General features: G+C 50.8%; 3 protein-coding genes across 9 annotated transcripts in view; all 3 read left to right on the top strand.

Moving 5' to 3' along the window:
* The window catches only part of ARID3C (AT-rich interaction domain 3C), a 7,171-nt gene extending 788 nt beyond the window's left edge, over positions 1-6,383 (top strand). The window contains exons 2-7 of one of the 2 annotated variants that reach the window (XM_049625651.1): positions 1,699-1,771; positions 3,619-3,802; positions 3,948-4,231; positions 4,799-4,981; positions 5,213-5,302; positions 5,763-6,383. In XM_049625651.1, the coding sequence (XP_049481608.1) occupies positions 1,699-1,771; positions 3,619-3,802; positions 3,948-4,231; positions 4,799-4,981; positions 5,213-5,302; positions 5,763-5,863 (915 nt within the window). In that variant the 3' untranslated portion in view covers positions 5,864-6,383. Of the gene's footprint in view, positions 1-1,698; positions 1,772-3,618; positions 3,803-3,947; positions 4,232-4,650; positions 4,982-5,212; positions 5,303-5,762 lie in introns of those variants that run through there. The other variant, XR_007456681.1, reaches the window with a different exon arrangement.
* A 398-nt stretch (positions 6,384-6,781) lies between these two features.
* On the top strand, positions 6,782-20,597 carry DCTN3 (dynactin subunit 3). 5 transcript variants are annotated; one of them, XM_049625496.1, is made up of 7 exons: positions 6,798-6,998; positions 8,485-8,569; positions 9,267-9,353; positions 10,357-10,452; positions 11,427-11,485; positions 12,097-12,156; positions 17,552-20,597. In XM_049625496.1, the coding sequence occupies exons 1-7, from the start codon at positions 6,903-6,905 to the stop codon at positions 17,597-17,599; spliced, it is 531 nt and encodes a 176-aa protein (XP_049481453.1). In that variant the 5' UTR covers positions 6,798-6,902; the 3' UTR covers positions 17,600-20,597. The 5 variants fall into 5 exon arrangements, with proteins under 5 accessions (XP_049481417.1, XP_049481427.1, XP_049481453.1 ...); XM_049625479.1 differs by lacking the exon at positions 17,552-20,597 and adding an exon at positions 12,346-12,660 and having other exon boundaries at positions 6,835-6,998; XM_049625486.1 differs by lacking the exon at positions 17,552-20,597 and adding an exon at positions 12,346-12,660 and having other exon boundaries at positions 6,838-6,998; positions 10,357-10,440.
* On the top strand, positions 13,236-16,699 carry RPP25L (ribonuclease P/MRP subunit p25 like). Of its 2 annotated transcripts, none has more exons than XM_049625544.1 (2): positions 13,236-14,225; positions 15,868-16,699. In XM_049625544.1, the coding sequence occupies exon 2, from the start codon at positions 15,902-15,904 to the stop codon at positions 16,391-16,393; it is 492 nt and encodes a 163-aa protein (XP_049481501.1). In that variant the 5' UTR covers positions 13,236-14,225; positions 15,868-15,901; the 3' UTR covers positions 16,394-16,699. The 2 variants fall into 2 exon arrangements, with proteins under 2 accessions (XP_049481501.1, XP_049481508.1); XM_049625551.1 differs by lacking the exon at positions 13,236-14,225 and adding an exon at positions 14,240-14,620.
* Positions 20,598-25,200: the final 4,603 nt, after the last annotated feature.

Raw genomic sequence — 25,200 nt, 5'->3', positions numbered from 1 at the left:
GGACTGAAAGATAGATTGTGACAGGGAAGCAGAAAGAGACCTCCAGAGACATGGAAAGAAGTGCATAGACACACACTGAAAGGTGTAGGAGATGCCCAGAAATGTGGAGGCATGACAGACTGGAGGCTTTTGGTGAGGCTAGAAGGGAAAGCGGGGGGGTGTAGGAGCTTCAAGAATTCTTTTCAGGGAATGGGATCTGGGGAATGGGGATTCCAGTGCCAGCACCATCTTACCCTACCTTCTCACACATCAAGTAACAAGGTCATATTCCAGCAACCAGTGGGGGTTTCCTGGGCTGCATATTTCTGTCTCTGGAAGCAGGATGGAGGTTGCCACTCCTTTCCCAAGCTGATACCCTCATCTCTTCCCTGTCACATTGCCTCCATCCAAATCCTCTCCCTGGCCTGAGTTGTGTGGGTGACAGTTCCTAGCCTGTGATGGCCACACTATAGCCGCAGTGTGACTAAAGGGCTCCTGTACAGATGGGAGTGACAAGATCTTACTCTGAGAGCTTTAATTTGAGGTTCTTCCTCTCTGTGGAACCCATCTGGATGTTATTCTAAGGCACTACTTCAGGCTGTCACTATGAATGTATTATAAAGGGCTCTGACTCCAGGTGTGCTATTCTGGTGATATTACTCGGAGGATGTTGGTCTTGGGGACTTTTCCCAAAAGTGTTAATTTGCGGCTAGTACTCTGTGGCATTAATGTAAAACTTGGAGTGTTACTCGGTGCTCTGTTGCTCTAGTGACTGTTTCTTTTGGGTATAATTCTGGGGATTATTACTTGGGAGAGCATATGTATTACTTTTGGGGATCCATCTAAGACTTTGGGCTTAGTTCTTCTGGGGAGTATAGGTCTAAAGTGGATCTCTGGGTTTTGTTTTTTTGTTTGTTTTTAATTCTGAGAGTTCTTAGTGGGGAATGGAGTGTTACCTATTGGTATTACTCAGGGACTGTTATTCTGGGTAAATGACTGTTACTCCAGGGCTTGTTTCTGCTGGGTGGTATTTGGGAGGTGATACTGGAGATGGGGCTCCAGGTGACTGGGATGACCTCTGGGTCTTTCAAGTTCTGACCCTGCAGGTCCTGGGCGGTGTAGGGCCATTACCTCTGTGGCAGCTTCTGTAGTGAGTAGGTCACTGCCCCTGGAAACACACCAGAAGTGGGGCTGAGGGGCCCCAGGTGTCAATCCAAGAGATTCCGAGCATCTACTCTGCCTGAACAATGGGTTAGAGGCATCTCAGTCCCTCATCCCCAGCCATGGCACACAGAGATGTGAAAAGGAAGAAGCCCTTGCAAGAATAAACAAGCGTGAATGAGCAAGCACCTCAGAGACATCTGTCAGCTTCCTCAGTATAGAACACAGTCCCAGCCTGACTTCCTTCCTGGGGATCTTTGCATGCCCTGGAAGGCAGGCTAAGCCTCCTAAGCTACCTTTAGTCCACTATTCCCCAGAGGGATGGTTTGAGCTTCCCAGGGCACCCCTGGCCAGTGGATCTCCGGTCTCTGTGTGTGTTAGGAAAAAGGGCCCCTCCCTGCGCCCAGGGGGAGAGAGTCTAATGCCAGGGAGTCCACATTTCAGACCCTACTCACCCCTTTAGCTGAGAACCCTTATTCAGGATTTAACCTGAGTTGGGGTCCCAGGGGGAGGGGGGGAAGTCAGTGGAGCTGAAAAATGACCTCAGTCCTTCCCCAGCTGTACGAGCTTGATGCAGACCCCAAGAGGAAGGAATTTCTGGATGACCTGTTTAGCTTCATGCAGAAGAGGGGTGAGTGGGATGATGTAAGGGAAGGACCCCCACCTACCAGTTTTGAGGAAGGGAGACCCCAGGGTTTAGTCCCCAGGTTGGCTCCTCTCTGCAGAGGCCTGAGCTTGGCAACACCTAGCCTTTGGGCCCTCGATAGCGTCTTTAACCTCTGACCCTGCCCCCCTCCTCCACCCAGGGATTAATTAGTGGCCAGCCCACTGGCAGGTTAATGAGTGTGGGATCAATTGGGAGGGTGGGAGGGGAAATGGTTGGGGGCTGGCCTGGGGGGTTCCCAGGATTGGGGGGTTGGGAATGCCTTGTTCCTCTTTCAGTGGCCCTTCGTCCAGCCTTGTCTCTCCTCAGTTTCCCCTTGCTTCAGGCAGGGGACATCCAATATGCTCTACAGCAGAAAGGACTGGGATTAGACTGAAGGAAGGACTTCTAAAGGGTAGGCTGGGGGCCATGTGAGTTGGGGTTGTGGAGGAGGAGGAATTCCTTTCCAGGAATCTCAGAGATAGAAGAAAATGCAAGGGTCCAGGAGGAGATCAGGGTGGGCGGCAGTCCATCACTTAGGCTTCTCCCCAGATTCATGGGTCCGAAGACTGACTCATTATCTCTCTCTACAAAGCTAATTAACTCACTTGGAGCTTGGCCTGATAAGCCACTAATTAACTGGCTGCACTGCACCCCCCTCCCTTAGTGCAGCTGCTGGTCAAAGTCCCTCAGCTCCCACCACAGGCCCAGCACCCCTTTTGGGATCCTTTCTAACCAGGGACCCTCAGTGGGGTCCCAGGTCTTTTTGGTCCCCAGGGAGGCCCAGTCATTCTAGCCCCAGTGTCCCCTCCCTGACCCTCCCTGGGAGGTCTCCCTTCCACTGGGGAAAGTGGGGTAGAGTGGTCTGAGCAGATCCCAGCATTCCCTCCATCACCCTCAGGACGGGAGCTCTGCCTCCCTCTGGTCCTTGCCTCCCTCTGCTCCCTCTGCTCCCTCTGCGGGAGGGGGAGGGTGCGGGGGGGCGGGGGGGGGGGAGGAGGTCCCGTGGGACCGATAATTTCCCCACATTAATCAGGCCGCAGCTAATTGTTCGGGTCCAAAGGAGGCGGCGGAAGGGGACGGGATCGGTAAAGAATTAACTGGGGCCCATCGCTCAGAGCAGACAGGCCCCTTTGTCAGGACTGGCCGGCGGGGGCGGCGCGAGCTACGGAGTTGGCGAGCCGAGGCGGGGGCTGCTGCTTCTCCCATCCGCCACTTCCGCCATCCCCCAGTCTCTGGCAGCCACCCCGGGGCCGCTGCTTAGGGGAGTTCAGCTCTTCAGCACTGTCAGGAAGTCCTTACTACGGTCTACCCTAGGGGTTGGCAAACTAAAGCCGGCTGGCCAAATCTAGCCGCCTGAGAGATAAGCATGGTTTTTACATTTTTAAATAGTGAAAAAAATTAAAAGACGAATAACATTTCAGAACGTGTGAAATTCGAATTTCAGAGGCTGTAAATAAAGTTTTTATTGGAACACAGCCGGGCCCATTCCTTTAAATATCCTCCATAGCTGCTTTCAAGCTACAATGGCAGAGTGGAGTAGTTCTGAAGGGGAGGTTTGGCCCTCAAAATCTGTAATATTTACCGTCTGGACCTTAACAGAAGAAGTTTGCCGACCCCTGATCTAGCTTCCTGTCCTTCCTGCTACAAGCCAGATCTTGGGAGCTCTGTGGGCTCCGCCTGGAATCCCCCTTACCCCTCCCTCCCACTTCCCTTTTCTCTGAGATCCCGTCCTGTACCCTGGCCTCCAGGCAACCGACTCCTTCAGTCCTTGAGGATGTCCGCAGACAGGGTCTTAGTCCTAGTATTCTGACTCTCTGCCTACCTCTCACCAGGGACGCCAGTGAACCGCGTGCCCATCATGGCGAAGCAGGTGCTGGACCTGTACGCGCTGTTTCGCCTGGTGACAGCCAAAGGCGGCCTGGTGGAAGTCATCAACCGCAAGGTGTGGCGGGAGGTCACGCGTGGCCTCAGCCTGCCCACCACCATCACGTCGGCAGCCTTCACTCTACGCACCCAGTGAGGCCAGGCGCGCGAGCGGAGGGGGCAAGGAGCGGGAAAGGGGTCGCAGGACGTGGAGGGCCCAGGGGCGGGCGTTTCATTGTGGGACTTGATCAGTGGGATCCAGCCTCCCATCTACCCCGCCTCGTCCGTCCTCCCCTAGGTACATGAAGTACCTGTACCCGTACGAGTGCGAGACGCGGGCGCTCAGCTCCCCAGGGGAGCTCCAGGCAGCCATCGACAGCAACCGGCGCGAGGGCCGTCGTCAGGCTTACACCTCCGCCCCGCTCTACGGCTTAGCTGGGCCTACACCTCGGGGTACTCCCGGCCAAGTCTCCGTTCCTGGCCCCGCCCCGCCCACGCCCAGCCCACGCCCTGCCCAGGGCTCCGCCTCCGGCCTGCCTGCTCACGCCTGCGCGCAGCTGAGCCCGAGCCCCATTAAGAAAGGTGTGAGGGGACAGGGTCTGAGATTTGGGTGTCTGTGAGACCTGGGGGTGCGCTGAGATACAGAGAACATTAAAATGTGGGGAGTCTGAAGTCTGAGAGGCATTGAAGTCTGTAGTAAGGACTGACAGGGTACTGAGGTTTGCTGCACGCGAAGGTTTAGGGGTCCTCAGGTTTGAGGGTCAGTGAAACCCTGGAAGGTCTGGGGTACGGGTTACTGCGGTGTGGGCCTGAAGCTCGGGAAAAGGTCCTTTATCTAGAGGAACTCCATTCCACATCTGTCCACCTAGGGCTCCCATTGGCATGTAGTTTTTGCCTCCTGTGGTCTGTATTATTTAATAACTGAGAGCAAGGAAAGGCCCTAATTGTCTTGGACCAACCTAGACATGTATATATTGGCCCTTTGGGCTCTCCAGCTTCAGAGCCTCAGGCTGAGACTCTGGATGGGAGGGAAAATTGAACTTGGTGCTTGAGCTTGGGTGACTTCCCTTCACCCCAGCCCTAGGGGGAGAACCAAATGCAGAGGCAGAGTTGGTTGGGCCATGGGAGTTGACTGACCTGTTCTTCCAGAGGAAAGCGGAATTCCAACCCCTCGACTGGCACTGCCTGTGGGCCTGGCTTTGGGACCTGCAAGGGAGAAGTTGGCACCAGAGGAGCCCCCCGAGAAGAGGGCTGTGCTGATGGGGCACATGGACCCACCTCGACCTGGAGCTCCCCCTAGTTTCCTGCCCCGTGGCAAGGTTCCCCTGAGGGGTGAGCAGGGGCTTGTTGCTGAGAGGGCTTCGGGCCTATACACTGAGGGAGGACAGACCCATCACCTAATAGGTGTTGGAGGTGGGACAGATAAATCCCTCAATAGACAACTGTGTGATTATAGGTGTGGGGCTGAAGTGGAATGGGGGCTGTCTGTAAGGATGGAGGGGGGAGCTTGAAAGTCTGAAGTCTGATTCTCCAAAATGTGACTCCCCTGTCCCTCCTGGACAGAAGAGCGGCTGGATGGGCCTCTCAATCTGGCAGGCAGTGGTATCAGCAGTATCAACATGGCCCTAGAGATCAACGGGGTGGTCTACACTGGTATGGGTACTGCAGGCTGTCTACACTGGCATGAGGTCAGGGGTATTTGCTCTGGCATGGGGATTTTAGATTTTCTCAGCTAGCATGAGGTTCAGGGATATCCAAACTTGCATGGGTAATGTGGGGTTCATGGGATTGCTACAATGGCATGGGTTAAAGGGTGTCTACAATGGCATGGGGTCTAAGGCATGACCTCTCTGGCATGGATACCATGGGATGTCTGCCTTGTCATGGACCTATGTATCAGTGTAAATATTTCTTGTTTACCTGTTTGAGGGTATCTATATTGCCATAGGAGTCTCTAACTGACCTAAGGAGCTTGTCCACATTGGTTTGTGGCAGGGATATGTGTGTGGTGTTGTAATAATCAGGACACTGACTTTTGTTTTCCTCTTCTGTTTCTGTGCCTACCTCCTCCTGCCTGTGTTTTCCCTCCACCACCTCCTCACCCCTTTATCAGGTGTCCTCTTTGCTCGCCGCCAGCCTGTGCCAGCTTCCCAGGGCCCAACCAACCCTGTACCCCCACTCCCTACAGGGCCACCTTCCAGCACTTCACCCTGAGAACTCCCACTCAGATTTAAGAGTCCCAGCCCCAATGCTGAGTGGGGCCCCCCTCACCTTGATTCTTCTAGGGCACCCAGTCTAGGACCCAGCCCTGGGAGATGACATCCCCACCCCCACCCATCCATGCCCGGTGGACTTGAAGCCAAAGAGTTTTCTTTTGATGTTACATCTACCTCATTGTAAAGGGAGAGCACCTCCTCCCTGGCCAACTCCAGCAGCATCTACCAAAGAGTTCTGCCCTCCCTAACCCCCATCATTTCCTCATGTGCCTCCCTGTGTCAGTGTCATCTCTAGGACCCCACCTCTTCAAATCAGACCTGCTTCTCCTCAGAAGCCAGGTGAAGGGTTAGGTTGGGGTGTTGTGAAGGAGATATCCCTCAGGTCACATCTGAATAATAAAGCTGCAGTCCCTCCCTCTCCAGTGCCTCTTCTTGTTTGGGTCTGGGGGTTGGGAGGAATTATGTGGTATACACAGGTGTTTTTGGGCCAGGGGTTCTCAAGAGGGGAAGACAGAATAGCAAAGGGCCGTGAAAGTAGAGGGGCTGGGTTTCATGATTCAGACTGCCTGGGTTCAAATCCTGATTCTGCTACTATAGTGCGGAGTGGCCTTGGGCAAGGCATTAGTCGCTTGAACCTTAGAAGACTCCTAAAGATCATGGTATCTCACGGAGTCTCCTACTGATCCATGGGAATGGACCAATCCTGAAATAATAGGTGTATTTATATCGGCAACCTCGGGGAATAGGGTAGGAAACGTCTCTGGTACCCTTCAATTAGAAGAAGAAAAGTAAAAGTTTGGACAAGCAGGAACTGGAAACTAGGACAGAGCCTGATAGGTAGTCGTTGCCTTGGTAACCAGACAGCTTTTGACACCTTTCGCTGGCCCTGCCGGTCACTTCCGGCACCCGAGGGCTGAGTCGTAACGTCACTTCTCGTATTGAGGGATGCCCCCGCGCTCTGATTAGCCAGCCTTCTCTATTTGGCCGGACGTCCCGCCCTCTGCCTGTTCCTCGGCTGAGGCGGGGGCGAGGTAGCTATGGCGGCTGTCAGCGACGTGCAGCGGCTACAGGCCCGTGTGGAGGAGCTGGAGCGCTGGGTGTACGGGTCTGGCGGGCCGCGCGGCTCGCGGAAGGTGAGTGATCTGGGATCCAGTGCTGCCTTTCTGGGGCAGAGCAAGAGCGGCCTACTGGCATGGTCCTCGGGATAGGTGCAACCGCTCCAGCCTCGTCGCCCGCAGCCAGACCTTTGGAATAACAAAGGTTCGAAACCTTTCGGAGCTTATCGGACCCACGGGCTCCATTTCCATGGAGGACACTCAGCGTTATTAGGACCGATTGCGATGGGCTCATTGTAAACTGTGACTAAGACTGCCTCTGTCCTCTCGGGCTGGAGACCTAACACACTTGAAAATCTGACTAACGAGAGTTTCTGTAAGAGCTGAAGTCCACAATGGAAGGGCTGGCATAGAGCCCTGCGTAATCAATTGCTAAATATTGTGCAGAAAGAGGTCCGTGGGACACTGGAGGGCGCAGAGCAAAGGTGGATAAGGAAGGCTCCCGGAATGAGAGATGAGGTCTGAGAGAGCCAGAATTAGAGGGAAGGGATTGGATACCCGGTGGGTTGTTGTTTTTTTGTTTTTTGTTTTTTGTTTTTTTTTTAGTTTATTTATTTAGAGGCGACGGGGGGGGGGGGGGGGGGGGGGGAGGAGGGGGGAAAGGGGGGAACCCCAAAGGGGCCCCCCGCTGTGGGGGGGGGGGGGGGGGGTGGCTGGATTCCACCAACGGTCATACCATGACCTGAACCAAAACCAAGAGTCCCACACCTAACCCACCGAGCCACCAGGGGCCAGAATACCGGGTGTTTAGATATGGATGGAACACTCCTTCACACCAGTGACTGAATTTTGACAACCGTGAACCTTAGTTCTCCTACCCTCTCCCCCCGCCCCTTTTTTAATATAGGAAGACCTTTTACTGAAGGTAGAGTGTCAGGCATACCCTGGAGTTAGATGCATCAGAGATAATGATGTCTGTTTGTATACTTCTTATGGAATTGTCACTAGCAGATTGTGCCCCATTTGAGAACTGATTTTTCAAAACATTCTCTCCCTTTGACATCCATGACAAAAATCCTCCTTGTTTTCCTTCTACCTCTGTGGCTGTTGCTGCTTAGTCCCATTTGCCTCCCCATATATTTGACCCTTGAATATTAGCATTCTTCACCCCATATTCTAAAACCTGGGTAAGATCATTCACTTTCATAGCCTCTCCCTCTGTTTGATCCTTTAATATGGGAATTCCTTACCTTCTACCCCTGGAGCCTAGGTAGGTTCAGCCAGAGAGGTAGGAACCAGGTTATGCTAATGTCCTATAAACTCTAACATAGTTAATTACCTTCCCAATCAGACTTGAAACTTCCCAGAGACTACATGACTATCTCCCCCTTCACACTGAGGATTCCCAGAAGGTGGGGTTGCATCTCCTTTAAAACAAGAGAAAGGGGCGAACCTATTTTGCTGGGATAAAGAGATTTGGGAGATGAAGGAATGGGGGTTCTTTACCTCTTTCAAGCCTTGGTCAAGCAGCGAACCTTGGAATTAACTTTCAGTCCCCTTGCAGGTGGCTGATGGCCTGGTCAAGGTACAAGTGGCTTTGGGGAACATTGCCAGCAAGAGGGAGAGGGTGAAGATTCTGTACAAAAAGAGTAAGTGATTCCATAGGGTGCCTGCCTTCCCTCCTTCCCATGCCTATGCTTCCTGGGACCTGGCCCTTGCCTTCCAGCCCAGTAGGTCATTGGAGTCACTCTATGGGGATAGAATGTGAAGATATTTCCCTGCTGAAGTGGTGTCATGGGGTGTGATTTCTACTTTGTGGTTAAACTCCAAGCCCATGACAGTGTCATAAGTTATGGGATAAGGGCTCTGCCTCAAAAGTCCTCTGGTGAAGGAGGGAGGAGAGGTATAGTATTTCCACAGGCAAGGTTCAGAGGCAGGAAGGAAATTAGGCACTGAGAACCCAGGCTTGGCTCAGCCATGCCTTTTTGATTATGTCAGAGCCAGCAACCTAAAAATCAGAAAAGGCTCTCACTTGTCTTGGTGGCACTGAGGAGCAAGTGGCCTTCCACTTTTGGTGAAGATAGGTCAGTGGGAATGCTGAGGGTTCCAGGATAGTGGAGGCAATTGTGTTCCCAGCTGTAAAGGCTGAGTTTGGCCAGGAGGTATTCACAGGGGAGAGACAGGGAGGTGGGGCCCAGTGGAAGCCTGCTGATAGATACTGTGGGTGTCATCTCCTCACTCAAGGCTCTCCCCAAAGTTGATCACTAATATCCTTCTAATATCCTTCATAAGACAGATTTCCCACACCCCACCCCTATGCCATTTTCTGTTTTGCTTCTTTTCTAGTTGAAGACTTGATCAAATATCTGGATCCTGAGTACATTGACCGCATTGCCATACCTGATGCCTCTAAGCTGCAGTTTATTTTAGCAGGTAGTGCTGGCCAATCTGTGCACATGCATCTGGGGATTATGGATTATGGGGGAAGTTGGGCATGGAGATGGCTTCCCTGCCAGTCTTCTCATGGATACAGCACTGGAAGCTGCAGTCTAAAATTCTGGCCTGGCTCTTGGCTGAGGCCTGAGGTCATCCTGTGGTCTTCTAGTGAACATTGGGTATGGTATACTTCTGAGCCAGCTGAGGCCATGGTGCCAGCAACACTGGGAACTACTTCAGTTTTCTAACAGTGGTCTGCCTCTAGGATCTTCCTTCAGAACCTTCCTCACTTCTGCTCACTAGATAAAGGAGCTTCTAGGAAAGGGTGGGAGCAGAGAACATTGCATTTGGGAGAGGTGAGAATATTGGCACGGGTTTCAGCATTTTCCTTTCATGTGAGAAGGCACAGGTGTTTCAGAGTTCTAGGCAGGAACTATTCACCTGGCAATGTCTGCTGCTCAATTTAGTCAATCACTCCATGAGGTAGGGTTTGCCAAGTACCTGTGTTTGTTAATTCATTCAGAAGATGTTTAATGATCATTTTCTGTGATCCAGACCATCCTCAGTGTGAGGCATACAGTGGTGAACCAGAATGCCCCTGAACCATTGCCGCGGCTCAGGTGCCAAGTTCAGGAGATCTTTTCCTATATTAACTCTGGAGTCCAGCCTTTCCTTCCCTCCCTGGCCACTGTCTGCCTGGATTCACTGAGTTTGTTATAGCAGGCTAGAGGAAGAGGCCTTAGAGTTAAAACTTCAAGAAAGGTGGTATTTGGGGAAACCTAGAGGCTCCTTGGGTTCAAGATGGGTCATACCAGAGGCATCTAGGAGAGGTGGGAGCAGAATGGGGGACTGTGCACCTAGAGAAGGGGGCAGTGAGCAGAGTAGCTGCCCCATGCTGCAGGACTCAGCCATCTACCCTGTCAGGTCCTCAGTCCCTTGCATGGAAGTAGCAGTGCCCAGGTTTGCCTCACTGCCACTATCTTGTCTGTTTATGTCTCAGAGGAGCAGTTTATCTTATCCCAGATTGCACTCCTGGAACAGGTGGAGGCTTTGGTGCCTATGCTGGACAGCGCTCACATCAAAGGTACCTCTTTAGGTCTGCAGCTCTACCACTCTGCTTAGGGAGGTGGGTGGATGGACAGGACTTCCTTGTGCTTCAGGTTCCCTGGGTTCAAGCTAAGTCTGCTCCTTGTCTTTACCTCAACCCTGGGGATACCTGTCATCTGCATTGGGATGAAAATTGCCAGAGCAGAGAATTCGTTTTCAGAACCTCAGGCAGTTTGGGCCTAAGGACACTAGTGTAAGTCCAGCAGCTCCCAACTCTGAGTATTCCTTTTACCTTCTACCTCACCCCTCAGCATCTGTCCTTTAGGCTGCTACATAGCCCAGATTTTACTATAAGAGTTCCTGCCAGGTGTGTGAATGTGTATAAATTCTTCCTGCCGCACTGTTGAGAACAGTCCCTGGGCCTGAGTTTTGACAAACAGACAGTGACTTTAATTGAATCCAGATATCCATCTTGTCTGTCTCTGGAGGTATTTTTTCCTGTTCCCCCTCCCTACCCCTGATCAGCTATCTGCTGAGCATTTGACAACCTTAAGCTATAGGCTCAGCATGGTGGCCAGGGCTCTGGGTGTTGGATTCTAGGTGTCCAGCTTAGGAACCTTGCATTCATCCTCAGCCCACCTTCAGGCTCCCTCTTCTAGGCAGACCTGGACCCACTGGACTGAGAGCAAAGGAACAGATCCCATAACAGGCAAAGCTGTCTTTACCTCACCCTGCTTACAGCATTGGGGTGGGGGTATGGGGCAACTCTGGGGACCCCAAGGTTTATTTTCTCCTAGGGCCCTGTATCCCCACCCCACCCCCCACCCCTGCCTTGGGTCCGAGAGTAAGACTGGGATGGGCAGGGAGCCACACCACCACCTTTAGCTGCAGTGGTCGATGAAGCCTGGCGTTTGCTTAGCTTCTCCACTCAATACTCTAATCCTGCTGAAGACCTAATAGACTATTGAACAGTCCCGGGGGAAGGCACAAGCATCATCGGGCAGTATGCGTTGTGTTTTACAGCCGTTCCTGAGCATGCCACCCGCCTGCAGCGCTTGGCCCAGATCCACATCCAGCAGCAGGTATGGGAGGGGAGAGGACTGGAAGAGAAAGACGTGGCGAGGCTCCTAGTCCCCACCGCTGCCGCCTGGGCAAGCAGCCTCAGGCTACCCTGATGTCAGCTCCAGGGGAAACCTGAGGGTTTATCCTTTTATCTTCCTCGGCTTTAGAGAGGGAAAGGGACTTGCTTGGCCACATCGGGATCTCTTGACTCTCCGAGTAGGACTATTCTGAGATACCAGAAGATTGATGATGGGAAGTACCCAAGAATTTCTGGGGATGGTGTGTCCTTGACTATGGGTGGAGGAGCTGTTTTTTGGTTTTTTGTTTTGTTTTGTTTTGTTTTGCCATTCCCAGGCCCCAAAGTTTAAAGAGGGTTCAAATATAGGGGGCAGGGGAGGAGGACACATACTAGCAGGAGTGTTTCCTTAAATGTGTGGTTCACTCCCCCTTAGGACTGCTGTTAGGGTACCCATCCTGGAGCCCCATTAGAAATTTCCTCCTTTTGACTCTGGGGTGAAACACTACCTTTTCTAGGCTTTATGGGCTGTGAAGGTCCCTGACGAGGCAGGAAAGTTAATGGGAAGTGGGGGCTTTATCCAACCCCTTTCTCTGCCATATGTTGTCCCCGTAGGACCAGTGTGTGGAGATCACTGAGGAGTCCAAGGCTCTCCTGGAGGAATACAACAAAACTGTATCCTTTCTGCTCAGCCAGGCCCCTGAGGAATGTTGTCCAAAGCCCTGTCCTTTTGTTCCATCTCCATCTCTGTCTCTTTCATCCCATCCCAGTCAACCTGTTTCCCTCCTCCCCTACCCTTTGGCAAATGCAAAATCTCTCCAGTCCCTCACTCAGGCTCCTGTTCTCACCTTGACCTGCCACCAGACAATTCTTCTCTCCAAACAATTTGTGCAGTGGGATGAGCTACTTTGCCAGCTAGAGGCCGCCAAGCAAGTGAAGCCAGCAGAGGAGTGATGGTTGCTCCCCATCCCAGGGTGGGCCAGGACAGCCAGGTTCCAGGGCCCTGTGTTAACCTGCCTTTGTAATAGGGCAGAGGCAGGTCTGTATTGATTGGATTCACAGCCTACTTGTCTGTATTCAGGGGCTCTGAGATCAGAGGTCTGGCTACTTGAGATTTGCTATTTGCACCCACTCCCCACATCAGTGTCCTATTCCAGTGACAATAAACTATAGAAATCACTGGAGCAGTGTGCCAACTTCCTGGTCTAGGATGGGAGTGGTGGTGAGGATGGGGGTGGTGGAAGGCAGAATTGTCAACCTTCCTAGTGGTTGGACCAGGAGGTATACTCATCCTGATCTGGCTTTCTGGGAGATGTAGAGTTCTCAGGACAAATGCTCTCATTTGATTGATATGAATGGAGTATTTATTTGTGTATCCATTTATCCCACATTTACCAAGTATCCTCTAAATGTCAGGTGCCATGGTAGGTGAGGAGGACACAGGTAGGGTCCACTTGATCCCTGCTCTGCACAGACTAGCTGGGGAGACAGTCAAAGAAAAGAGCAGTCCTACCAAGTGGGCACAAAACAAAAAGGAATGAGGGAGGCAGTCCTGGAGGGTGATATGTAGGATGTTTGAGAGCAAGGGAGTAGCATGCGCAAAGCAGAGAGGAACCTTGAGGTTTCTCTCATGGGAGTTTACTTGGTGCTATTAAGCGGGAAGAGGAGCCCAGAAGAGGTTTGGTTGCAGGGCTTTGGGCTCTGGGCTGGGGTGGGGGGCGGGGGGAGGGGTGGTTGTTGCCGGGTGGAGAGGGAGGGAACCTGAGGATAAAGAGTGGAGGAGTGGTGCTTCACTCCAAGTGTTTGCTGCCCCCTTGTGGTCTCAGGGAGTGCTGTCGTCCCAAATCCCTTTTTAACAGTCTGCTGGCCACCCAACGGTTTCACTAGCGTCTCAAATTCAGCATGTCGAAAAGAAGTCTGAAACTGGGAGTCACCCTAGACTCTTTCCTTCTCAGTTCAGTCACCAACTCTTCACCAAACCTACGTCTTCCAACTTAATCTACTTTTCTGTATTCCCACTGCCATTTCTCTTAATTCTCACAAATAATTTAACAACTATTTGAGCGCCTATTATACACTAGGCAACATACGAGTCTCAGTGGACATGCCCCCGGGACCCCGCGGCCTGTTCACCGGCCCGCGGCCGTTGGTAGAGGCCCAGTTCCCCCACCCCCACCCCCTCTGGCGGTAGCACAAATTGGTTTGCTCACAAATTGGTTTGCCCCCTGATGAAAACCCTCCGTGGCTTGCCATGCCCACAGAATTAAGTCCAATGTCAGAACTCGGTGACCAAGGGACTCCCCCGCGCAGCAGCAGTCACTTCGAACGGAACCTCTTGCCTCTGTCCAAAGTAAAACCCAATGCTTCGCCTTTGTTCTTGCTGTGCGCCCAGCTGGTGACGCCAGCGGAACCATCTTCTCAGGGCCAGATCCTTCCCAACTTTGGGACACGAGTCTCTGATGGTGGCTCCTCTCCGCAGGGCTCTCTCTCCACCCCAGTAGGGATGCCCTTGCTCCAGGATGTAACATCGGAGACTGTCTACATGTTCATGGTCTCGGGATGTTCTGGCTCAGCTGACTCCTAGGCGTCCCCGCGAAACTCAGCTTTCCCGCTTAGGCACCGCTAGGCACGGCCCCTTAGGTCCCGCCCCTACACGGCGTGCGCGGCCCCGCGGCTTCGGCGCGCTCCCGGCTTGGGCGCCATCTTGGCTCCTGATCGAATTTGAGGCGTGCGCGGCCGGGGCGGTGAGAGCGAGAACGCAGTGGGGTGGGGGGACCCTGGAGGTAGAGGGAAGAGAGGGGAGGCTGGTCCTTGGTCTCTGCGGCTTGCTGAGCTCTGAAGTCCGCCCGTGGCGGTGGAGACGGCCAGGTTATAGACTCCGCTCTATGAGTAGCCCAGGCAGCCCTCCGCGTCAAGCCTCTGCTGCCGTTTCTGAGGGATCTGGGCTGAGGGCATTGACACTGGGAATCTCAAGGTGAGGGGTGCATGGCCCTATCCTAAGGATCCCGGAGTGGGAGAGAAGTTCAGTTCTGTTTGAGGAGCATCTGGACGAGTTCTTGGCTCTTTCCAGGGAGCTTGGAGTATAGGAGCCTCTGCGAGCGGAGTGAGGGGGCCTTGTCCCGGTCTTGGAGAGCTGTAGGTGAGGAGCGCTTAGTCTGGTTTTCGAAAGTCTAGGGCAAGGGTGTAACCGGGGCCCAGGAGTGCAAGAGCACCTGGCTTTGGGATCCCAAACAGACCAGGTTCTGCCACTCCTGGCTGACAAAATCCGAAGGCAGAGAGCCAAGTGGTGGTGAAACAATAAAGTAATTTATTTCAGTGAGGCCAACACCGGAAGACAGCGGACTAGGCTCAAAGACCGTCTTCAAAGTGCTGAAAATACTTCTAGGTTTATATAAGGAGAATGTGAGACAAAGGTCGGTCCGTAGGTGCAAGAAGCAGTAATGGGCAGATTGATCATTGTCTTGGGGCCAGTCAAGGGGGTCTTGCTGGCATTAGGGCAGCCATTATTGCTTGAGGGTTATTTTTGGTTCCCATCAAGGGATGCTTTGCCTGCAGGATCTTTTCCCTGAGTTAAAAGATAAGCTGGAGGGGCACCTGGATGGTCTGTAGAACATGCAACTCTTGATCTTTGGGGTTGTGAGTTTGAGCCCCACATTGGGTGTAGAGCTTACTTAAAAAGAAAAAAAAATGGGGGAGGAAAATATAAACTGGAAAGAATTTTTTTTTTTTAATTTTTTTTAATGTTTATTTACTTTTGAGAGAGGCGGAGACAGAGTGCAAGCGGGGGAGGGGCAGAGAGAGAGAGAGAGCGAGAGACACACACACACAGAATCCGAAACAGGCTCCAGGCTCTGAGCTGTCAGCACAGAGCCCAATGTGGGGCTCGAACCCACGAACCATGAGATCATGACCTGAGCTGAAGTCAGTGCTTAACCAACTGAGCCACCCAGGTGCCCCTGGAAAGAACTTTATTAATTAGAAAGTATAGATTGAGGTAAAAATGGAGGTTCTTGAAGTCCTTGTTTAAGGCTCATGCCCTGTCCCAAGGAGCTCAAGATGAGAGAGGCTCATTCCCAGTCCTATGGCGCTTGGGATGAGGGGGCTTGGCCCTATCCTAAAGACCCCAGTGTTTGATGAATTTGGTCCTGTCTCAGGGACTCCAGGGTGGAGGGAGGGTTATGGCCCTGTCCAGAGGAATGGGGTATGTAGGATACAGCCCCTTCCCAGGGTAAAGTAGGCATGGCACCTTTTCTTAGAAGCCGGGGGTGAGGGGATATGGTCCTATTCCTGGGAAGTCTGGGATGAATAGGACCATATCCTGGAGAGCTGGGGTTGGGGGGTGTCCTGGGGCACATTGCCCAGCATTCATCTGACACTTCCCTGCAGTGGGCCGTGAAATTCAGACACAACAGCAAGTGGGATGGAGCACTACCGGAAAGCTGGCTCTGTGGAACTCCCAGCACCTTCTCCGATGCCCCAGCTACCTCCTGATACCCTGGAGATGCGGGTCCGAGATGGCAGCAAAATCCGCAACCTGCTGGGGCTGGCACTGGGTCGATTGGAGGGTGGTAGTGCACGGCATGTGGTGTTCTCAGGTTCTGGCAGGGCTGCAGGAAAGGCGGTCAGCTGTGCTGAGATTGTCAAGCGGCGGGTACCAGGCCTCCATCAGCTTACCAAATTGCGCTTCCTGCAGACCGAGGACAGCTGGGTGCCAGTCTCACCTGACACAGGCCTAGATCCCCTCACGGTGCGCCGCCATGTACCTGCAGTGTGGGTACTGCTCAGCCGGGACCCCCTGGACCCTAATGAATGTGGCTACCAGCCTCCAGGAGCACCCCCTGGCTTGGGCCCCACATCAAGCTCCAGCTGTGGCCCACGACCCCGAAGAAGGGTTCGAGACACTTGGTCCTGAAGATCTGCTGAGCAAGCTGTTCCCCAGGCATGAATGTCTAGGTTGGCTTTGCCTTCTCTGAGAAGTCTCTGTAACTGTTCAACATCCCCAACAAGACTTGAATCTACAGAAATAAGCCTCCCTGTCCTGCTTCCCCTTCTCTCTGGTGTGTGAAAAGGGACTGCTACAGTGACAGGTGTGCAGTCTTAGGTGGCTTCTGGATTGCTTAAGAAGGGCTTACTCAGCCTTCTCCCTACTGTGCTTCTGTCTTTTCTTCTGACAGAAATCCAGGGAGTGGTTAGGAAATAAAGGTTCTGCCTAATTGTCTGATGAGCCTCTGCTTGACCTGTGTAGAAGTGGGATTAAGGGAGGGGGAGTCCCTGCACCCCCCTTCCCCTGGTTTAGGGACATTTTTCTTTCTCTGCAGCATTTATTATAGTATAGTGGTTAAGGTCATGGTCTCAGGTAACAGACTGCCTGAATTTGAATCTGCCTCTGCCATTTCCTAGTAAATTACTGCTTTGTGACCTTGGGCAAGTTACTGCTCTGAGCCTTAGTATTCCCATCCATAAAACAGGATATATATATAGTGCTTACCTCATAGGGTTGTTATGAGGATTTTTTTTTTAATGTTTATTTATTTTGAGAGAGCAAGTAGGGAAGGGGCAGAGAGGGGGAGAAAGAATCCCAAGCAGGCTGCATGCAGTCAGCTCAGAGCCCATTGCAGGTCTGAACCCCATGACCCTGGGATCATGACCTGAGCTGAAATCAAGAGTCATGCTCAACTGACTTAGCCACCCAGGCGTCCCAAGGATTTTTTAAAATTTATTTATTTAGAGAGAGAGAGCGAGAGAGAGCACACAAGCAGGGGAGGGGCAGGGAGAGAGAATCCCAAGCAGGCTCCGTACTGTCATCTCAGACCCTGATGCAGGGCTCGATCTCACATACTGTGAGATCATGACCTGAGCCAAAACCGAGTCAGACACTTAACTAACAGACCCACCCAGAGGATTGAGCTCCCTCAATCAGGACAGAGCACCCCTATGAGGCTTAGATGTAGAAATATGCACATATGACTCTTAGATACCACCTGGGCATATAGTACTATATAAATGTTAATTGCTATCATTATTAATGACTCCATTTACAAACATGTATTTTCGTATCTTGAAAACATAGCTCATGGGGCATCTGGCTGGTGCAGCTGGAAGAGCATATGGCTCTTGATCTCAGGGTTGTGAGTTTGAGCCCCATGTGTGTAGAGATTACTTAAATAAATAAACTAAAAAAAAAAAAAAAAAACAAACAGCTCAGTCTCATATCTCCCTTCCAGGCCTCATCCTTTCTTTTTTACCCCTGGCTACTCCTTTTCTGTCTCAACTTGGCCTTAGACTCTCAGACTTACATTGGTAAGGTCAGGGGCATGAGGAGAGAGGTAAAGATTGCAATGGTAGCCAGGGGTCTGCAGGGATCAGAGCAGGATTGTGGGCAGTGGTAGACTCAGTGAAGAGTTGAATCAGTTGGGTCTCCCACTGGATTTTGAGGTCTTCCCCAATATTTCCAGTGACTGAGTGTCCAGTCACTAGGAAAGCATAAACTTGGGGCTGTTGTGGGTTCACACTGTGGCAGGATGAGCCCGTCAATTTGAGAGTGTTGAACTGATGTTTGGCTGAGTCTAGGCAGGAGGGGATGGATTGTTGGGAGAAATCCAACAATTGGAGGCATCAATAAGGGCTTAGGGCAGGGATGAGGGGACCAGAAGGCCAGAAGGCTATGGTCAAAACTTGAACACTATGTTCTGTGCTTTTCAAGATAGGTTGACCAGAGTGATGTGAAAGACCTTGAGGGAAGGGCAGGTGATGCAGATTCAGGGGATATTAGAGATAGGAACCCTCTGAACTGTTGCCCAGTCAGGCCTCTCAAATACAGAGGGTCAAGGAGCATCAAATACACCCCTATAGGCTGTGGCAGGGATTCTGGTGTCTTGCTACCAGCAACTCCTGACTTCTCCCCATTCTCTTTGTGGCTAACTCAGGTTTTTGCTCCCTCCCAGCTTCTGTGTATTGCTTTTTCTCTAAGTATCTCCACTTGTGTGTCTTCTACCATAAAGAGCTGTCTGAGCGTCCTTGTTCCCCAGAGCTTTGGGGCTAGGCCACTTGCAGACTGTCGATGTGTGGCTCAGCATCCCATCCTGATCCAGCCTGCTGTGGCCAGGGTGGAATAATCACATGGAATAAACATGCTGACCTGTGCTCAGGGGATGATTCAGAAAGGTGGTATTACAAGCTCTGGGGGTCCTAGGAAGGGTTCCCATTTGGGCAGTTCATTAAGGCACCACCTAGTAACTCCAGGATGATGGCAGGGCTTGTGTGAAAGAAACTGAGGAGGGGGTCAAAATCTCTTGGAAGGAACAGGATCTATAGCTCAGAGAATCAGGAAATAGGCCACAGGAAGAATTTTAGGAAGGGAACCCGAGAGAAGATAGTCCTTTAGAGTCAGAAAGCTTGACCCAATTTAGGAGGGAGCATAAGAGTTGTATATAATTGCTGATTCAGTGTCTTCCCATTCAATATCTCCTCCTTAATTCACTCCAGTATGGCTTCTACCTCCATAATTTGTTAGAAAAGGTTATGCCTTGGCATGAAAGGTAAGGAAGTGGAGACAGCTCTTTCAAGAAGTGGCATTGTGAATGGGAGGAGAGAGGTGATAAATAGTTGTAGAGAAATGTGGATGCAGAGTTTTCTATTTTAATGAGTTAGAGATTTGAACATATTTGTAGGTTAATGGAAGAAGCTAATAGTAAAAGAGATTAAAGAGGCAAGAGACTCTGGATAACTCATAGAATGAGACTCTTCAAGGGGTAAAAGGGAATGGGATCCAGAAGCATGGAGGTATGGGCCTTCCAAAGGGAAGAGGAGAGATGATTCCCTGTAAATTCCCAGGGAAGAAGTTGAAGATGGGTGTGCATACGAGTGGGTGTGGAGGCAAAGGTGGGACATGAGGAAGTTCAGAAGGTTCCTATTGATGTGGGAATCCAGCTCTGCTGCTGAGAATGGAATGAGGAGGCTGGTGGGAAGGAAGTATGGGATCGTTGTTGCTGGAGAGATAACCAGGGGGTCACAGGAGGATGACCAGGCAGGGCTAAAAGCCCAGGTAAGGCTGGTGACCATGAACTTGTAGTGTTATCAGTCAGGGTGTGTGAGCTTCAGAAGCATCCATAGTACAGGTGAGGACTCAGGAATCACTGTTGCATCCTTCCAGACTAAGGTTAAGACAGGCAGAAACGATAGAAGAATAGTGAGGAGACTAGCAAGATGTAGTGAAGAATCAAGGAATCCAAAGTGGGTCAGGAGAGAAGTAAAGATAGGGGTAGGGGTCACTGTCCTAGACATCCCCATGAAAATGTCGGGGTGGGATGGGATGAAATGGAGTAGTTGAGTGAACTAGGACAGGGCATTGTCACTATATGCATTTCTAGGGCTGTTGTACCAAAGTATCACAGATTGAGTGGCTTAGAACAACAGAAATTTACTGTCTCACGGTGTTGGGAGACTAGAAGTCTGAAGTCAAGGTGTCAGCAGGGCCATTTCCCTTTCTGAAACTCGTAGGAGAATCCTTCCTTGACTTGTCCTAATTTCTAGTTTGCTGTCAGTCTTTGGCCTTCTTGGCTTTTAGATGTATCACTCCCGTCATTCATCTTCACATTTCCTTCCGTTATGTCTGTTTCTATGTCCAATTTTCTTTTTATAAGGACACCAGTCAGGGCACCTGGGTGGCTCAGTCAGTTAAGTGACTCTTGGTTTTGGCTCAGGTCATGATCTCATACCCCACATCAGGCCCTGGGCTAACTGAGCCTGCCTGGGATTCTCTTCCTCTCTCTGCTTCCCCCTCCACATGTGTGCACAAGTGCTCTCTCTCAAAATAAAACTCAAATAAATAAATAAGGACACCAGTCATATTGGATTAGGGCCCACCCTAATAACCTCATTTTAACTTGATTACATCTGTAAAGATCTCATTTACAAACAGTCACCTTTTGGGGTACTAGGGGTTAGAACTTAAACATATCTTTTATGGAAAGAGATAATTCAATAGTAGTTAAAGGATGAGATGGAGGAGTTGTGGATTTGAGAGTTTTGGTTATGGGCCTGGGAGTGGATAGCTGAGTGGCCTGGAGAGAGAGTCACCGAAGACAAGGTTGAGGAATTAAGAGGATAGGGAGGGTGGTGATGTGTGTGTTGGGGGCAGGAGGGGGGCTTCAAGGTGGGCAATGGGGTCATCCAGGATGGAATGTGCTGAGCATTCTCACTGCTTCCCTTAGAGGTGGTGTGTATAGTGAGTTTGTTCCCCTTGAAATGGGGACTTAAGACCACAGTATGACTGGAGGGGTTATATACCTGCCACATGCAAGCAGGCACCAAATCCTGCCAATTTTACTTCCTAGGTGTCTCCATTCCCACAGCTGCTGTTGTTTTGTGCCTCTCAGTATCTTGTAACATTCTCCTTACTGGTTTCCCTGCTTCACTCCCTTCTGAGCTCTCCTCCAAACCAAGCCACTAACTTTTCCCTTTGTTTAGAATGCTCTTCTGACAGATACCTGCATGGCCATCTCCCTTCCTCCTTTAAGCCATCACTCAAATGTCACCTCAGCAAAGGCCTATTCTGACCAATCCATTTAAGACTGCAGTCAAGCACTTTTTTTCCCCTTCTAAATATAATTTACATCTTTAAAATAGTGTTTAGTTTATTGTCTGTCTCCTCCTGATGAGAATGTAAGCTTGGAAAGGGTAGGAATCTTTTTTTTTTTTTTTTTTTGGTGCAAAAAAAAGTGATTTTATTAAAGCTTGGGGACAGAACCCATAGGCAGAAAGAACTGTGAGGAATCTTTGTTTTGTTGACTAATGTAACCTAAGGATCTTGAACACTTATTGGCATATAGCAGGTGTTTGATGAATTGATGACTGGTTAATATAAGAACGAATGGCTATTGAGCCTCCAAGTGTGTGGCCATACCCAGATCCTGTCATTCTCCCTCAACCTTCCCATGTCCAGATTAGAGGACAAAATCCAAATTAATTCATTGGATGGTCTTAAAGGACCTCCTTGCTTGGTCACTGCCATGGCTTAGTCTATCTTTGGCCTAATCCCTTTGGACCTGGGCTCTGGGCATACTAACGTCTTACTCTTCTGACATGCATGAGATTTTCTGCCTCTGAACCTTTGCTCTTGCCATTTGTCTGCTTGGCACCCATCAAGAGTGTTCAAAGGACACTAGTAATAAACTCTGAGCGCTTGCTCCTGAGGACCTATCTCTCCACTCCCAAACCCCTCTCAATTTGGGATAAGGCCTGATTCTGTAAGGTACCTCCAGCTACCACTTTGGTCCTTGCACTAGGAAGGTGGTGTATGGTTGCACTTCTGAATATGGGCACAAGGTGGCAGCATTTACAAAGGGATAGCCCATCCTCTTGCAGGGTTTGTACAGAGGTTGCCAGGAGATTCAAGACCAAGGTACTAGTCTAGGCTTGAAATTTGGCCTCACTGGGCTCAGAGATCTCTCATTTGTTCCACAAACAGCTAGTGATCACCCATAATGTGACAAATACAGTCACTGGCTTCAGAACCTCTAGCCCCAGCTATAGCCACATATATAGGGATTTTCACTATTGGTATAAGTACAGAGATTAGGGAAGTTCATTAGACTTCAGGAGTTCAGAGCCCTCCGTCCAGTCTTTAGGAAGAGTCAAAGCTTCAAAGAAGAAGACATTATGCTTGTGTAGAATCTTGAAGAAGCACAAGAAGTGAAAAGGATATTCTTGGTAAAGGGCAGGCATGAACTAAGGTATAGAGGTGAGAAAAGCACAGAGATCATCACTGGAGCATGAAGTTCAAGGCGGGGAGTGTGAGGAATCAAGCTCCAAGGTGGGTGGGAGCCAGACTGGAAGGGCCTGAGTGTCTGGCCAAGGAGCTTGGGCTTTTTCTTGAGGGTGATGGAGAGTCACTGAAGCCTTTAAGGAGGAAATGATGTGGCATTATCAGATTGGTATTTTAGGGAGAGCTCTGGCTGCTACAGTGTAGAAAATGGGTTGGGGGCACAGGCAGAAAAGTCAGTGAGGAGGTTGCTGTAGGGATCCAGGGGGAGATGGTGAAGCCAAAATTATGGCTGGAGCAGGCCTTAGAGAAGCCTCTCCTAGCTCACAGAAGCTTTCATGGCCTGGCACTTTGAAAGAATTCTTGGCCCTTGGCACCCTCTTCCCTGCCATTTAAGCCACCTCAGCCCTTCTGTTTCTGAGGTTCCTTTTGGCTCTACCTTAGTTCCCCTGGTTATCCTGGTTGGAACCAGTGTTTCTGTCAGTTTCCATGTGGGGCCCTCAACTTCCTTAGGTCCCACTCTCTTGGGAGATCTGTCAACCTTCAGCACACCCTACATCCCAGCCTCCCTCAGTGTGATCCTTTCATGCACATCCTTCTTTGACAGAAACACCAGATAGATATGTGACTGAGGGGCCTCCTCCACTAGGGCTGTCATTCTCTGCCATTGCCGCCCCCGCCACCCCCAGCCAGCATTCATACAAACATATGTGTGTGCATACACATATGCGTGTATCATTGACAGGACTGATGCTGAAGGAAGGGTATCCCTGGCAGGCAGAGGAGTGTCACCTGAGGAAATGTCTGGAGGTAGGAAAGTACAAGGGAGTGTTTGGGGAGCAGAGGGGAATGTTGTTAGCAGGGTCTGGAAGGGACTGGTCAGGGCCTTCAAGGTTGGGCCCTGAGCCATGACCAAGTACTGCAAGCAAGGGGCACCACAGCCAGGTTTTGAGCAGAGATTGGGAGAGTCACCTTCATTCAGTCTCATGAATATGCACAGAACCTGTTGAATTATGCAGACCGAAAGGATGTAAATGTATATGCAAATTTTCTGCTGCCCTTCTTGTTGCTATGGAAACCAAAGAACAGCAAAAGGGGGCCCAAACCCTGGGGAGACCAGACTGGAGAGACTGGAGACCAGGAGGATCTCCTCTCGCCTGCTTTTCCCTTTCCTTCTGTTTTAATCTTTTTCTTTGCCTCACTCTTTGTCTCCGGGCTCTCTCTTTCCATCTCTTTGCCCCTCTTGATCTTTCTGTCTCTATCTCTATTTATCCCTCCTGTTTTTTTTTTGTTTCTGTCTCTCAGTCTCTGAGCTTCTGTCTGTCCATGTGTATATATCTTTGACTCCATGTCACTGTTGCTCTATGACTCTGAGACAATGTTTCTCTGTGACTTCAGGTCTCCCCCTATCTTTGTGTCTTAAATTCCATGGCTCTCCCTCCTGCATTTCCCTGTCTCCATGTCTCTGACTCACATCTTTTTTTCTCTGCATCTCTATTTTTGTGTCTGACTCTCTCTAATTGTGTCTATTTCTTGGTCTTTCTTCCAAGTTCTTTCCCTTCTCTTTTCACTCTGATTCTGTCTCTCTGAACTTCTTATTCCAATGCTTGTCTCTGATGGGAAGGACAGGAAGCTGCACATCTGTTCTTGACTGATGGCCCAGCCACCCACATGTTCAAAGATTCCTAGGTGCTCTCCCCACATAAAATCCTGTTGCAGGTCTGGCCCCTGTCAGTGTTGCCATTGGATCCCTGTGACAGGCCTATGCTGGCTGCCAGTACACCAGGGCTCCTGTTCTAGCCTTTGCCTACTGTGTGACCCTGCCTAGTGTTTCTCTCTCTGGATCTGTAGTCCCATCTCTTTCGAAGCTGGTGGGCATCTTGAGGCAATGAGGTATAGAGAATAGAGAAGTGAGAGGTGAGTCTTAGTGGTTCACCCATCTGGCCCTCTGCCCAAGGGCTGACGTGAAGGGTCTGGCTGGGGCCCAGGTATGAGGGTGTCTAGGGCTAGTTGAGACCAATCCTGGCCCCCAGAGAAGACTTCTTGCTGATCCACAAAATCAAGCAGCAGCCTATCCACAGTCTATCTATGCTTCTGCCTGTTGCAGCCTTAAACATCCAATTACGTGTTCAGGGTCCTTTGTTTGCCCCTCTGCCATTGCGCTTACATTTATAGAACACCTATTCTACACCATGCTTCTGCCTTCACAGGTCCACAGTGATAGAGAAATGTCATCTGGGCTTTTTGCATCTTCCCCCTCCCTCCCAAGAAGGGTCTCTTTGGTCCAGGTGGAAGGAAGAACACAGACCCTTCAACTCCCATAGCTTCCTATCCCTGGTGGGCTCATTTGTGGGTATAAAGCATATGCAGCTGCAAAAGTCATGGATCAAGGTTAGGAGAAACAGGGACACAGAGACAGAGACAAGAGTAACTGGATCTATGGAGGCAATATGTCTCCATACAGGGTTTGGGATGGGGTATAGGAAATTTAGGGCAGGACTGAGGGTGAGGGTGGGCCAGAGTATTTTGAGGGCAGGTAAGCCACCCTATGTAGAGGTGGAAGCTTCCCCTTTCAGCCCTGGACAGGATGCCTTAACTTCTAGGGAGGCACTAGACATGGGGGATCTGGCTGGGGCCCAGGTGTGGGGGCAGTCAGAGCAGTCAGGGCAAGCCCCCTCCTCCAAGAGACTGCCAAACTAAGCCCCCAGCTCTCCTGTCTCGCCAGAAAGGACACAGACATAATCACTCTTCCCATTGACTGTGATTCACCCATGTTCAGGCCCAGGCGTGATCATGCTGTCAGGAATTCCATGTTTGAATTAAAAACCTCCCTGGACACCCTACCCCACCCCACCTGGGCCAGTTGTGCCAATGGGTGTTGGAGCAGGGTCAAACAAGGCTATCTGGAGGGCTTTAGGCAAAGCCACACATGGAGAGACAAAAAGGGATTAGGGGAA

The sequence above is a fragment of the Panthera uncia genome, chromosome D4 (assembly GCF_023721935.1).
Source record: "Panthera uncia isolate 11264 chromosome D4, Puncia_PCG_1.0, whole genome shotgun sequence".
Classification (NCBI taxonomy): Eukaryota; Metazoa; Chordata; class Mammalia; order Carnivora; family Felidae; genus Panthera; species Panthera uncia.
This window is presented reverse-complemented; position numbering and strand designations above follow the sequence as displayed.

Bases quoted from the DNA above. Each gene is read 5' to 3' on its own strand.
- RPP25L (XM_049625544.1), top strand. From the start codon at position 15,902: ATGGAGCACTACCGGAAAGCTGGCTCTGTGGAACTCCCAGCACCTTCT.
- DCTN3 (XM_049625460.1), top strand. From the start codon at position 6,903: ATGGCGGCTGTCAGCGACGTGCAGCGGCTACAGGCCCGTGTGGAGGAG. The intron at 9,354-10,356 runs GTAGTGCTGGCC...TTTATGTCTCAG, and splicing joins GCTGCAGTTTATTTTAGCAG to AGGAGCAGTTTATCTTATCC. The intron at 10,453-11,426 runs GTCTGCAGCTCT...TGTGTTTTACAG, and splicing joins CATCAAAGGTACCTCTTTAG to CCGTTCCTGAGCATGCCACC.